The 15,298-nt window shown below is 42.7% G+C and overlaps 1 protein-coding gene across 3 annotated transcripts in view; it reads right to left on the bottom strand.

Annotated features, from left to right (window-relative positions):
* Positions 1–15,298, bottom strand: part of MAST4 (microtubule associated serine/threonine kinase family member 4) — a 370,078-nt gene that overhangs the window by 202,152 nt on the left and 152,628 nt on the right. Inside the window, exon 1 of one of the 3 annotated variants that reach the window (XM_075269804.1) lies at positions 2,623–2,785. The exons of the other annotated variants lie outside the window; for them this stretch is intronic. Coding sequence (XP_075125905.1) covers positions 2,623–2,661 — 39 coding nt within the window. The 5' untranslated portion in view covers positions 2,662–2,785. Of the gene's footprint in view, positions 1–2,622; positions 2,786–15,298 lie in introns of those variants that run through there. 3 annotated transcript variants of the gene reach the window in all.

Genomic DNA, 15,298 nt, shown 5'->3' with positions numbered 1-15,298 from the left:
GTAAATACCGAGAAACATAGAAAGAAATAGCTTGTATGTGTCCTGCTCCTCCTTATAACCCAGTGAATGACTAAGACAACTGGCTGGAGCAGGAGCCTCCATACTGCAAAACACACAAATCAGTCCCCACCCTTGGCTAGCCCCAAGTCCTCTGTCAAACACTCTCCAACCAAAAATGGAAAGGGTTTTATTCCATACTAAAAATATCAGATCATTGGGAAGGGGGGGGGAGGGAGAGAGATGACTCCCACCCCAAGCATCTCCCCCAATCCGCCACTGATATAAAAGAATAGAACAGGAAACAGACCGCTGAGTTCTCTGTGTAGCTACTAGTCAACTGAATTGGCGCTGAGGTGCAGTGCCCATTTTGACCACTGAACAGAGAACAGAGCTGTCGGCTTCCTGTTCCATTCTTTGCGCATCACCTACTGAGAACATACAGGTACATAAAAGGAACAATGAAAATACTGCAGAGTATTAAAAACAGAACTGAAAAATACATTTGTATTATTTATTTTAAAAATGTAAGTTTCCTTCAAGACGCTGGTGGCCATATGAGGTGGCACCATGATGGCCACCTTTACTCCTTCTGTATTATAACTTATGAAAAGCCTACTTACTATACAAACGTGGAGATCTACCTATATACCACAGCAACTTTAGTGAAATAGTGCCCGTGACATATACTACCGCTTTAACAGTACAATACAACCAGTCAATAGCTATGCCCTCTGCGTGTAAACCAGGGCTTCATATACGGGTATCCCTTTAGGTAAATAAACTTGCATCACTTTGGACTAGCGCGTTTTCACTCTGCTGCATGTAGTATCACTGAGGGATGGCAGGATGACCCGATGGCCTATATTTTTTATAGTTTTCTTTTTTTCTTCTTGATCAATGGTGCCTATTTGTAGGGGAGAAAAATCAATGAAAAACTAGTCTCTGTGTCTTCTTCCAGCCCTTTATAGACAGGATTTTTTTTTTAATAACCAGGATCTGTCCTGTTCTTACAGGTACAGACCCTAATGCTGTCTAGGTATATGGACACGCTCACGCGTCTCAGGCTAGGGTCCCCTACAGCACGTTCCCAAGTTGTCCGAGCATGCTGCTAAATGCTTTGCCTGCAGCAACAGGATCCACAGAGCAGGCAGAGACTGATGTCAACCTGAACTGCCGGCCAAGTGTAATGTGCTGACAATCTAGCGAATCCAGTCCCACCATGACATCACCCACTTGCATCAAAGATTCAAGTGTTCTCTCTGGCAGACACATTGTTTCTGCGCCAACATCAAAACATTTCAGAAAATGGGTGACACAACAGAATAAATATCTCCCACGACATTGAAAATCCTAAATTCCACTGTTGTGTCTGACAAAGTTGTATTGTTTCCCCCTTGGCGTTGCAGGGAGCCGAGTATTGGTGCTCAGTGTGACACTCTACAGATAGATGTGTTTGTTTTCGGAAGTGGGAAACAATAGAAAGCTGATGTACTGGAAGGAACGTGCGCCCATTGTGTGGTGGAAGACGCCGAGGCCATTCAAACTTTTAACCAGTGACTACGCCGCCCCATGTACTAAAGCGGGGGGGCCCCAAACTGTTGCAAAACTACAAGGCTCAGCATGCCCTGATGGTATGTGACTGCATGGCATGCTAGGAGTTAGGAGTTTTGCAACAATTGTGCCACAGACTGGGAATCTCAGGAATAAGACACATTGGCTTACTACACTAAAGATTAACCCTTAAACACACAAGGGTAATCTGTTATTCCTGATTCATCAGTAAGTGAGACTTGTCTATTACTTTCTTAAAGCCTGGTAAAAAAAAATTACTTAAACTGGATCTAGGTAAAATTTTCTGGCCCGCACATTGATCATTTTTAGACACCGCTAATAAGATTTTTGCAAAAATTCAAAAAGTTGTAAAATTTTTAAGAATATCCCCCATCAATAGCATAATGTAAAATATCAAGCGTGTCTTTAATTCTGAATAAAACAATAATAATATAAAATTCTGTACAAGTCGCATGATGCAACGATATGCAATTTGTCTTACACACATGCCTGCTGCAGGGAATCACGTGTACAAGTAGCCGTACAAGTAGCCGTATAGCCTTCATCTCAAGAGTTTTCACTTAACGTCTCAGAATCTGGCTCTTCTTAATCTCTCTAAGTATCTCCGCTTCTAGTGAAGACCCCCTGCTGCCTCTGCTGTGTTTTGCCTCCTCCTTACAAGATGAATGCTCCCCGAAGGTTCAGCGTTTCACACCCAATTCTTTACGTTGCCCTCCAAGGGTCCAACCTGAGATTTCCGTATTCTGATAAATGTACCGGTTTGCAAAGTCAGTCTTGTCTGAGACAGCATGCGAGATCAGGAGGCAATCATTCCCATCCTATTAGCATATGTGAAGTTCAGCGGTTTTCAGGCAAGGCACATACATTGTATCTATACAATATACATTGTCTTATCCCTGGACTGCCTGCCACACAGCACATGCACACAGTTCCTTGCAATCTTTACGCCTGCTCTAGTACGAATACCTTCTCTCATTCCGCTGCCTGGGAAGACAGCCTGAACTTTGGAAGTCTGGGAAGAGAAGACGATGCAGCGTGTCTGGCACCTACCTGGAGTCCTCGCCTCCTGAGGATACTGGATTCATCCATTGCTCTGCAGATAGGTCCAGCTAGTTGTTGCCCAGGAGCATAGCCATGCCGGAGAGTAGAGTACAGTGTACCTTAGACTTCTCCACACTAATTCACATCCTAGCAGCTGCTAAACACTTACATCACAGCTTATCTGATTGGAGAGGGGCTTGTCAGCTGACCAGGCTTTAGCTATTCACTCCAGCAACTTCAGAGATCATGAATGCATGCAGTACTATGGAGCAAGTCAGCTCTGTGCACCTCACACATTCATCCAAGCCGGCGCTGCTATTAGAGGAAATCCTGGGAGTATTGTTAGGATCAGAACAATACTGCTGGCATCCTGTGCTGACAGCTAACTACTGCAGGTCAAGCAGTTTGTGGGGCTGCTGGAAGGTCAAAGCTTGGGAGTAAATCAGCCCTGACACCTCGGCACAGGAGCCAGATGACTGAGGTGATGAGGAATTGGGGCACAGCTGGCCGGGGAAGCTCAGCAAGCAAGTCTGCCTCATCTGCCTAGTGCCAGAGAAAACAAACCCTATCAGTCTGCCTCCGATACACTGCACAGGCAATTCACCCGATAACTCAGGCACCATTGAAATGCACACAAGGAGATTATGCTGAGGAGATGAGACGAAAGTTCATTTAGGGTGAATTCACACATGGCAGATTTGTTTAGGAATTTCGGCGAGTGAAAATCAGTTTATTGGAATGAAGTTGTTTTTGCAGCAAGCGGTATAGAAATTATTATACAGACAGTCCCAGAAATGTCTGCAACGTGTGAGCGCATTGTGAGGGCTAGGGCTACGGGGCGACTTGTCATGGGGTATGACGTAGAACTGGGCTATTCAATCGGAAAATATCCGAACGTCAGCTCATATCTATTATATCAATTAATTCTCATTTACATCTGCGTTCGGGGAGTCCGCTTGGGAACCCCTGAACGGAAACCTATACACATAAAAAAGCAGATACATTAGGAAAGTGGCGGACCCCATAGACTATACACACGAAAAATGCGAAGAGAAAAGCGCTGCTTGCGGAGAAAAAAACGAAATGGCCCAAACGCAGATGTGAACCGAACCTTATTTTGCATCCATTCCATCTCCCATCTCCCGCTATCATTATATCACTTAGGATTGCTGATATGACTAATTGAACCAAAAATTCAGCGGCATAGCATATAAATATGGGATTCAACAAATTAAAGGGGGGCGGTCTTACAATAATTGCAATCAAGGTAAATTGTTGAAGTAATCGGGATTATTGATTTGTCTCATAGTGCAGCCCTAGTACGAACACCCAATAATAGTCTATAGGGTTGCCTTTTGACTTTGCACAACCACCATGACAGTCGCAGACGATTCTATTCACAAAATTTTTGGTCGAATGGTGGCATTTGCACTTGACTTTACCACCATGATTTTAATGTGATTTTTTTGCAACCACAGGTCTTGAGCAACAACAAGTCACACAAATGTTTTTGATCACTTGGCTTGCTGTGGTTCCATATATGAAGCTCCACTGTTGGGGATACCTTCTACAATGCCGTGATACTTCTCCAGATATCCACTTCTTTGAAAGATGAAATTTTCTTTAAAAGATTTTCCACGATATATTATGCATACTGGTCATCTTCTTTAAGACGACCCCCCCTCACTCCTCCCCCAATTCCCCAAGAGACTACTTTCAATGCAATTTCAGGAGATTATCACAAAAGAGGTTTAACTATAAATAAAGGGGATCTGTATATTGCATTACGTGCAGGCTCATATTATGTTATTACACCGCTATTATGTTTAACAAGCAGGAACAATAGGAACCTTCTTCAGGGCTGCAGGAAACTTCATGTAATGACCATCTATTGAAGATATTGGTGCTTTATGTCCAGACCCCGCACTACGGACCTGTGGCACTTTATCGCCACTGCAGAAAAAGTGTTGTGACCTCTTCATTTTCCTTATTGGTCGGTGGTCCAGCAGATTTAAAAGGGTTTTCTAAGATTTTAGTGCCATTCCTTTAGCCAGCAGGTCGGTAGTTTAAGATCAACCAAATTGGAGAGACATCTGTTCAACCCTTCGCCAAAGAGTTAACCACTGGACAATGCCATGTCATTGGAAAGGATCCAAGACTCTAACTTGATAAGGGTTCTGCTGCCAGGACCTTTACCTACCAGCTGTAATCTGTGAAGGCAAAGTTTCCCCTGCCTGCAGCATCACAGGAGAAATGAAGAATTACAAAGTGGGTCAAAGTTGCAAATCTGTTGTACATCCAGTTTGTAAAAGACATTATGAATTGCATAGTAAGTGCAGGCCATTGTTCTGTCCATGCACTACATGAATGTCCTCTGTTCCCTTATAGTCATGGACGACAGACGAGGGTAATGGTAGATGATCATATGCTGCGGTAAGATATGACGACACCACCTAAGAATACTTGTCATATCCACACCTACCTCTAAAAAAACAAGATATAAAGGAGCTAGAAAATAACGTATGGTCTAAGAAAGCGCGACAAAGAACCAGAAATACAGACCCTGCCTTTCCATTGTCTGTTTGCATTTCAGTGTGTCTGTTCAGGACATTTGCTTTTACTTTTATAGCAAATAACACAAAAAAACAACAAAGTACAAATGTGTAATAAAAAACAAAGCAAAGAGTAAAGTACAACTTTAGTCATGGCAACATGAATCAGCAGTTCAATAACATCTCTCTATATACCGGCAGCTCTCCTATAATGGACAATTTCTGCTGTCCTTGGGTCTATAGAGAGTAAGCCATATGTTATTACTCTGGCAATGTAATTCCTATACAGCGCTCTTTGATGGTACAACGGTGGGGTGAATAGGAGATAATTCTACCTACAATAACACAGTATACAGGGAGGAGGGAGATGCAGCTGCAGTTTCCCTTTGATAAAATTAGAGGAAGAAGCAGGAGGAAGACATCTCATTGGATCAGAGCAGACAGTACAGCGACAGATCTAGGATAGGTCATCGATCAATATCAAGTTGTTGGGGGTCAGACACTCAGCAGCCTTGACAGTCAACTGCAGAGGTCAGACAAGTCCTGCAGCTTCTTCACTTCATACCAAGAACAGCGCCTTACAATTTATAGTGGCTGTGCTTGGTATTGCAGCTCAGTGAGGTTCAATTGAATGGGCGACATGAACATGATGTCACTAGCCTGAGAAGAAGTGACCTATCCTAAGACTATCATCATAGCGCTGAAAAACTCTTTAACCCCAAACTAGCACAACTCCGCATACACATGAACATATGCATTTCTAGAGACAAACAGACCGGGAAAAAAAAAAAAAAAGAGATTAGAAGGATGTCACCATCATGACCTCACCAATCATGACAACAGACTCGCTTGTTCCAGAGAGTCCAGCATGTGCACTATTGCTCCATTATTATTGCTCAGCACTGTACTAGACGCCATCAGTCCAGTAGGACAATGGACCCAGCTGTCACAATCGTAGAGGTCCCAGCAATGAAAGAAAGTTGTTATTGTAGGAAATCCTTTAACAATGTACAATAAGTACTTGCACAAAACTATTTGTACTGTAATACTTTGCATCCTATTGTTCAACATTATCCTCTATTTTAGTGCCCCAATGGTGTATACATGTAATAGACACGCTAGCTGTGGTCACCTATAGATATTCTGGGAAGAACTATCCATCAGTCTACCATACAAAAGGTAACAAGACATTAACAGAATAGACGTGAAGGACACTGAAGACTAGAGGTCAGATCAGGAAAATATTGTAGGAATGGGGTAAGGGTTTGCATTACTACCGGTAATACAAACTGGAGGAGATTTACCAGTGTGTGATAGAATACAATATTTTGTGAGCCTTTAATACATTTTATATAATTTGTTCTATTTACAAAGTTGCATAATATATGGGAGGTTTTTTTCTTTTTTCAGCGCTGAATCTGACGTGGATTCCACACCAAATTCAGCGCCATTTTCCTCCGTGTAAATGCACCCCTAAGAGACTCCGTAGCAGAAACCACTTAAGATCATGAACCTAGTCCATGTTTTTTTTTTTTTTAAACGGACAGGGGTTTCCATCTTTTAGGTTCCCATGTGGACCCAAAGGACAGTTATCCAAATGCTAGTGTGAACCTAGTGTAAGGGTGCACTCACACTTGCATTGCTTGATCCAGTTATCTTTTCCATTGTAGGAACACAACAATGGATTAAACATTAAAAGACATATCCGTTGTTTGACGGGTGTCAGATCCAGAGAAGCCCCACTGATTGTAATGTAGTCCGTCAGGTATCCGTCATAATTTTCCTTAAAAAAAAATTATAAATCAGACTTGCAGGACTTTTTTTGGTGGTGATTTTAGGCCAAATCTGCACCAGAGGCTCCGAATGTGGAAGATATGAATGTAGCTTTACTATGTTCAATGCTTTAATTCCTTATAGCCTCTCCCATAGCTGCTATACATATACACATATATTATGCTATAGAATCCTAACACCTTATTTCATGGTGCGAAGTTACACTGAAGAGGTGAACTTACAGCAAAGTTGCAGAAAAAGGCGTAAATAATGGCAGCTAACAGATGAGATGTAAAGAGCACAATTCAGTCGTCATTCAGAGCAGTTCTATCCTGTAACATCCTCCGGGAGAATCCGTGCCCACACACACGTCACACCGCAGTTATCACATACCCAACAACATTGCACAGCAGAAGCTTCCACAGCAGCGCTCTATGATACCGACATATGGCCATGTTCACATGTGTTGTGGCTTCCACTCCTACCCACACAGAATGTGCCTTCAGCGATAAGCGGGACCCTTACCACATAGCAGTGCTTGTATAGCTATGACACAATGAAACGCAGGACTATTCTAGGGAACACTCCCTTCCTCTGGGGTGTGTAACATCTATTACTGTACATAATAGTGATTCTAAAGAGAATTGGTCAGATGTACAATACTGTGCAAAAGTTTTAGACTTGTGCATTATAAAGCAAAAAAACGTTCTCAGTCTATTTTTTGTCTATTAACAAATTGAAGTGAATGAACAAAACCAAAATCTAAATCCCATCGATATTTGGTGCGACCTCCATCAATTCTTCTTAGTACAGTTGCAGACAGTTTTTGAAGGAACTTGGCAGGGAGGTTGTTCCCGCCATCTTGGAGAACTAAGCCCAGATCTTCTGTGGATGTAGGCTTGCTGCAATCCTTTTGTCTCTTCATGTAATCCCAGACAGACTGGATGATGGTGAGATCAGGGCTCTGCAGGGGCCGGATCATCACTTCCAGGACTCCTCCTCCGAAGGGCAAAGATCACACCAGATATGGATGGGGTTTACTTCTCGCTTTTTATATTTTATAAAGATATACAATGAACACTTCTATTTCAGATTATTTAGGCATTTTTACATATCTGCCTAAAAACTGTGCACACTACCGTATACAAGACACTAAACCACGATAATGCACAATTTTATTTTTTTAGGCGTATCACCCCCCCCCCCCCCCCAAATAAAAGCCTAGTAAAGTCTTATTCTGCAAAGCAAATCTACTCCTTTGTGGTCTATCTGACCATACAAGATGTACATTAGCATGTCCCAAAGTGCCTAGAAGGGCTCGGTCTCCTCTGACATCTGACGCTCCCATGCTGCGCCCACTTGCCCTTGGCATATACTTTTTTCTTCCTTGGTATTCCTCAGCCATGCATTGCTCTCCCTCAGTAGTCTGCACATTACCATGTCTTGCATTACAGAAAACTTAATTCTCACATTGTGCTTTTAAGCACACCCTGCACGGAACGGCGCTGTGTCTGCGGATAGTAAATGACCTTTGTTGTTATTTTATTTTATTTTTTTTGCCTATGTGTATTGGTTTAATAAAAAGAAAAATCCCAAACAGAAAGCATAGGCTGGGAGATAACTTAATCTGTATTGTAGCCAATGAGAAGCCAAGTATGATTTCAATCACATGCAATTTCACAGTCTGTCTCCGCTTGTTCTCAGTGCTCATTCTCATCTTATTGCAATTCAGTGTGACCACGGAATGAATTTTAAGTATTCTCCCTCTCCTCGCCCATAAGCTTTTCATCCATAAACAAAATGAAATAATAACTTGTTAATCAAAGGAATGCAAGCGTACATAGTGCGGGGAGGGAGCAGGTGCCGGAGACCCCCTTGGGGACCCTGCGGTGCCCTGTCACTAACCAAAGTACATGCAGATCCATCCCGTTCACTGCTGAAAAATGCACAATATCCATAAATGTTATGCAGACGTTTAACACAACGCTCCCATAGCAAAGTGCCGCCGTCCCTACGCAGAGATCACCTTTCTAGGACATCATGGCCGCTCCTTCTAGTCTATCAACAAGAAATTACTATATAATCTAGAAGTAAAGCATCTGGAAAATGTGCAGCGCACGGGTCACCTCTCCAGAGAGGTTTTATTCGCAGCCGCTGACATATGTCCTTATAATGGTCAAGTGAACACAATTCATTGCTTCGGTGTGGCTGGAAGGTGTTATTTGACAGGGAAGGCCTATTATATATCTGGCCTGTGTGCTAGTAACATAGATCTGCAGGGAGATTTAACGCAGGGTTTACACCATAAATGTATAGAATAAAATACTTTAGGGCTGGTAATAGGATTCATGCACCAACACACAATGTTTATCCTGTGGTTTCGGACACAAGAAGATCATAAGATGACCGTCAGAGGACAGAAGTTAATATCAAAATTATCAATGACCAAATGGCATTCTACTATTTCAGTAGTCCCCACTCCCAGGAGGCTCATCCTATTGTTTTAGTCTGTCCTATAAACCAGGCTTCCAATGCTGGCTATTATAGGCTATAGATTGAATAGCCACTCTTTAACATCATACTATTTTAGGTCTAGATTTAGTTTCTAAACTATCTTTAGGGTAAGTTCACACAGAGTTTTTTTGGTCAGGATTTTGAGGCCGTAACCGCCTCAAAACCTTGACCAAAAAGACAACTCCCATTGAAATCAATGGGAGCCGCTCAGGTCTTTTTCCGGGAGCCAATTCTTGCTCATTCTTCAAGCTGAGTTGCCTCGTGATTCGGCCTGAAGACACTCCCTCCTCCGGACTAGGCCCATTCATTGGGCCTAATCCAGAGCAGAGTGCGGGGCTGGATGCCGGTACAGTTCACTGGCTTTCAGTCGCGTCTACTCGGTTTTTGGATCGGAACCTGAGGCAGCCTCCGCCTCAGGTTCTGGTCCAAAAAACCCAGTGTGAACTTACCCTTATGGTGACTGGAGCTCGAGATTCCTTCAATAGAGTTTTTTTTCATATGGACGATCTATTTTCAGAATAGGTCTTCTATATAACATAGGTGACAGTCCCACACTCAAGCCCCCAACAATCTGCTGACCACAAGGGTCGTCAATGTGGGACCTACACCATGGGACAGACCATGCCAGAAGGATGCGGCTCAATCTATTGTGTAGTGGTCATCCAGAGTTCCCTTTATGGTGGGGTTGCTGGGTATTGGATCCTCACGGAGGAAGGAGTGTCCTCTAGATGCGGCTGCAGGAGGTCAGGAATGTTAGATAAAATAAGATAATCCTTTAAGGGTTAGTTCACACGGGTTTCCGCGTGTACACATTCCGTTGCAGCTGTCCCAATGGGATGCCGGTGCAGTGAACTGGCATCCCGTCGCGGCATTCCGCAATGGATTAGGCCCAAATAAAAGGGCCGGAGACTCGCGCCACGCAATCCGTGGCAAGATGGGCAGCTCGCTTCTTTTTTCCGCTAAAAGCTAGCGGAAAAAAGAAGCGAGCGGCTCCCATTGAAGTCAATGGGAGCAGCTGATTTTGAGGTGGATTCTGTGTCAAAATCCGCTGCCAACTTGCCCCGTGTGAACTAGCCCTAATAGTCCCACCATGGGGAAAATTCACTACCATCTCAGTTACCATTTAGTTTTAATTCTATGAAGGCCATCTAAATATAAAAACATTAAAATTTGGACCTTACACAGGATAGTCACTTTAAAAGGACCTGCCACATTAAGTAAGTTATGGGAGTACAAAGAGGTCTGGAGCATTAGGGGATCCATAATGCATCTCTTCCCAATATGATGATACATTACAGTTGGGGTGCCTAGTACAGATTTTACAATGGGGCCCAGGAGTCTCATGGTATGCCTGGGTGTTCTGAGGCTAGCTAAATTCTGGGCATATCTTTACTGCCCCTGCTTTATTGACATTAGCACCATTTTTTCCTTGGCCTCCCCCATTCTTCTGATATCAGATGTGCCGCTGGCGTAATGTGCCTGAGGAAATTATAGGTCCTCTTGAAAAGGGAACCGGTTACATAGATAGTAAGCCCTCATAGATTGTAAGCCCTCGCGGGCAGGGCCCTTTACCCCACTGTGCCAGCCGATCACTGTTAGTATCATATGTACCTGTATATTTTGTGTATTGTATGTAACCCCCAAATGTAAAGCACCATGGAATTAATGGTGCTATATAAATAAACAATAATAAATTCATGGAAAATGCAATATGCAACATGTTATACAGCAGGAGGAACTGAACAGATTGATATATAGGTTTGCAGGAAAATATTCCTTTATCTATTGATCTTCCAATATTGAGAAGTCAAGGAGGAGGTCCTATCAGAGATTGACAGAGGGGAGGCTGCCAAGCACTGATAGGACCGCCTCCTTGACTTCTTCTTACCTATATGAAAATTTGCAAAATGCATGGGTGACCATCCCATAAGAGCAAGTAAATAAAGCAGAGTCTCTTTATAAAAAGACAAAACTGGAGTGATCGGTACATGGCATCCATGAGCGCGCCTTATACACTAAATATCCTACAAAGGCTACAATAACAGCTTGTAAATCTGACCCGGCAGCGCTTCATGTGACCCACGCACGGTGGCTGGAACGTTCTCAGCATAAAGCTCAGAGCATCGCTTCTGGTATTTTTCAGTATGCTTCTACCATCATAGTGGTTCTGGACAATGTCATAAGTTTTTTGAAGTAGATTGTCAAAGCTACAGGAATGATAAAACTACTTGTATTTATAGTCCTAAAAAATAGGAAGAGAGTAATGTAGATTTATATACTATTCAGTATCTGTAGGACGTCAGGCAATAACCATATAGGCACCGGGATTGCCTAAGCATATGTGATTTGTGATATATAGGCTTATATGACTTGGAGTAGTTGATACCCTGACTCCTAGGAGAGACAAAGAGTCCTGATAATCCCGCCTACACAGGACGATCACCAGCCTAAAGGTCTAGATACCGCTGAAACTGGGCATCAAGAGGGATTGGGTACGCTAGAGGTCAAGATACCAGATTCTTTAGTCTGATGGGAAATAAACCACTGGCATAGATGCCTGGCAGAGACATATTCCCCTAGTTCTATCTGCCAAACGTTCATGTTTATGGGAAATTTGGGAAAATTATAATTGTGGTCAGTTTTTGATCAAAATGACCTAGGAACAGATGAACAGACTATGAAAAGACAGCAGAGGAGAACCAGAAATCCATTTTATTTGATCGTTTTTGATCTCGAGGTTTACTCTATAAATACATGAAGGGTCTTTGCTAGTAAAGAGCAGGGTGCAATTGAAATCCCACACAGGCATCATGCTTTCTCCACGACCTTCTCTGTGTTTAAGAGATTTTCAGCGGAATGAGCCTGATAAGGTGCAATGGAGATTATTAGACAGACCACAATACACACATAGGAACCGACCAAGCGGCGAGCTGACATACATAAAACTCCTGGTATACAGCAGAACGAGACACTGTCTCTACACACATCAAACTGTCCCCCTTCACGTTTATGGACTTCTAGACAAGGACAAAGTGGAAGAAAGGACAGATAACACCAGATAATCTCGTAATCTCTATCAGATTGCCCTGAACATTGAACATCTATAATTAACTTTCTGAAGGAGCCTGGAAATCACATACATGAACGCCAAGGAAAACTAAAGCCGTCTTATAAAAAAAAAAATGGTGAAATCACAGTTGTATGTCATATTTCTATACCTGTAACATGGGGTGTAAAGGGTTAAACGGCACCCAGTAGTATACTTCAACTCAATACACATGATGTATAAATAGCTGTCTCCACTAGTTTAAGGAAATATCACGTTTACCGTTCCGCAGGATCCGGGGATGTATTTACCTAAAGTCACATCAGGTCTATGTCATTGTGAGCCCTGGAATAATAAGGTTTTTGATAATTGATAGTTATTGTGGCCGCTGTTAAAGAGAACCTTCCACCACCTCCACCTCATTGCATCCTTCAATAGGCCCCTATTCACCGACTCTGGAGGAGATGGAATTTTTCTCTAGCTCCAACCATTCCCAAGCAATCATTTCTGTTAGTTGCTGCAAAATTGTTGCACTCTGCTCTCAAGTGGATAGCCCTGGATTGGAACAAAAGGACAAGAACCACCCACTTGACATTAGAGAGTATAACTGTGTTGATACTATTAGCGATAATTGCCTGGGATCAGAGGGGGCTAGAGCAAAAATACCAACTGCATCAATAAATGGAGTGGTAACTATTGAAGAATGCAAAAAATTCGGAGTTGTTGGAGGTGGTGAAAGGTCCTCTGTAAAGGAAGGTGTCCCTATGTACTGTGACATTATCCAGTGAGTACTGAGAGCGTCTTGTTACAAAATAACACACAACAGTATTAAGGGGTATGGTAAAGCTCAGTTGTCAATGCATTTCCAGAAAGAAGAACAGAGAAATTGCACAATGCAAATTTATGAAGACAAAATTTGTCAGCAGTCACTAAAACAGACCCGACGAGTCATCTCTAGAGATGAGCGAGTATATTCGATCGAATACCTCTGCTGCATAGTACTTGGTGAAAGAAGCGCCTGGGAAGGTGGGAGGGGTAGTAAAAATTTGATGCCCATCCCACCTTCCCATGCGTTTTTTTACATCAAGAACTATGCAGCGGAGGCATTCGATTGAATATACTCACTCATCTCTAGAATCTCTAGACAGCTCGAGTTTATTAGATAGTCCTGAATCACCCACATAGGAGCATACTATTCTCGGGTAGCACTGCCCTAAAAATGTCCTACTAGCCAGATTTCTTTAAGTGGCATCTTCCTTGCAAATTGGCGGTATTCATTTTCCGATTTCTCATCCTAACAGGATGAACACACCTTGGGATCATGATAACAGGTCATGTAACTGGCAGTCTCTTTCTCTAGAACAACCAGTGCTGCCTGCTATACTCCAGGCATGGTAGGCTACAGATGCAAACAATGCAGCGGTATCTTACAGTACGGTATGCTAAAGTCCTCATGTAACCTGCTTCTTCATATGTGCCATAAAGCTGTAAAGCATTCTTCTTAAAGTCTCTTGAATCTGCAAACACCAAATTAAATTTAATTGGAATCCAGCCTTGAAATCTGTATGAAAGCTGCGAAGAACGCGACGTAAAAATGACAGCACGCGAGAAACCCCTGTGGTAAGTTTTTGGAACATAATATATAAGAACCTATCTGGGGGGTATTGAGAGAAAAGTGGAAAGCCAGCATTAAACAGATTACCACCTAAATCTGCTTAAGCCCCCCGAGAAGCCTTGTTGCTTTTCTGCACATTGTTTACCTTTATAAACTGTTTGTATAATGGAGACTTTCTGCTCCGAAATTCATTAGTCCGCCACTTACGCCTTATTCTATTGGCAGCCAGGGCAGGTTGCATTACACGGGGATATTTCTGATCGCCTGGTTCAGTTTTTTTTCGATAATGCCACATGTAAATGTAAATGCATTCATTACACACAAGGCTGATGGAAAATATGCTGGGATAATATTGTGATGTGGAGGTAATTTGTTCTCCCACACAGAAACAATCGCCAGCAAGCCCAGCGTATGTAAATAGGATGTGAGGTCTGTGTATAGCATAATACGTGCAACCCCGCTCTAGCACCACCGCTCCGAAATCCTGGCCTTATTCCTAGGAGCGGATACATGTAAAGCAGGATGTTATGATTTCTGTCCCAGAACTTCTTAAGAAAGAATGTGGAATTCCAGGGTCATCTCGGGAATTAGATGCAGAAACAGCTGAAGATTTTGCCTGGACAAGTTGAAGGAGTTGTCCAGCCCCATGAAATTTCTTACAGTCAGAGAATAAGGATGAGAAGGTTAATCTCCTTAGGTTACGCTCAAATCTGCATCGGAGGGTCAGTTTGGAAAGGCAGAGACGAGGAAGTCCTGCAAGCACAGGAAAGGATATCAGAGAAATCAACAATATTCAAAGGACCACATTATAGTCAATAGGGGTCCCTTGGGATACGTTGTTGTACTTAGACAGACTTGATTTTTGTCTGTTCTTCTATTTCTACAACAGAACAAAGAAATTGATTAAACAACGTAGATGTGAACGTACCCTGAGTTATACAACCTGAGGTGGGTGATGGCCATATAAGTGGAACTTTGGTTGTGTCCACGTGTTGGCATGTCCTGTGATATGACCTGCAGCATGATGCTTAGGTTATACTGGAGCACAGGCATGCTGTGTAAGTACACCTTTCGCATGGGTCTTTGCATTCGCCATCGATGTGTTCATACATGGATATCATCTGGTCCATTCAGTCTGTCTTGTTGGACCATGTCAGAAAGCATTGAATCATTTGTGTGCCCCTG

Source organism: Leptodactylus fuscus, chromosome 1 (assembly GCF_031893055.1).
Source record: "Leptodactylus fuscus isolate aLepFus1 chromosome 1, aLepFus1.hap2, whole genome shotgun sequence".
NCBI lineage: Eukaryota > Metazoa > Chordata > Amphibia > Anura > Leptodactylidae > Leptodactylus > Leptodactylus fuscus.
The sequence above is the reverse complement of the archived record's forward strand: the minus strand, read 5'-3'. Positions and strand labels throughout refer to the sequence as shown.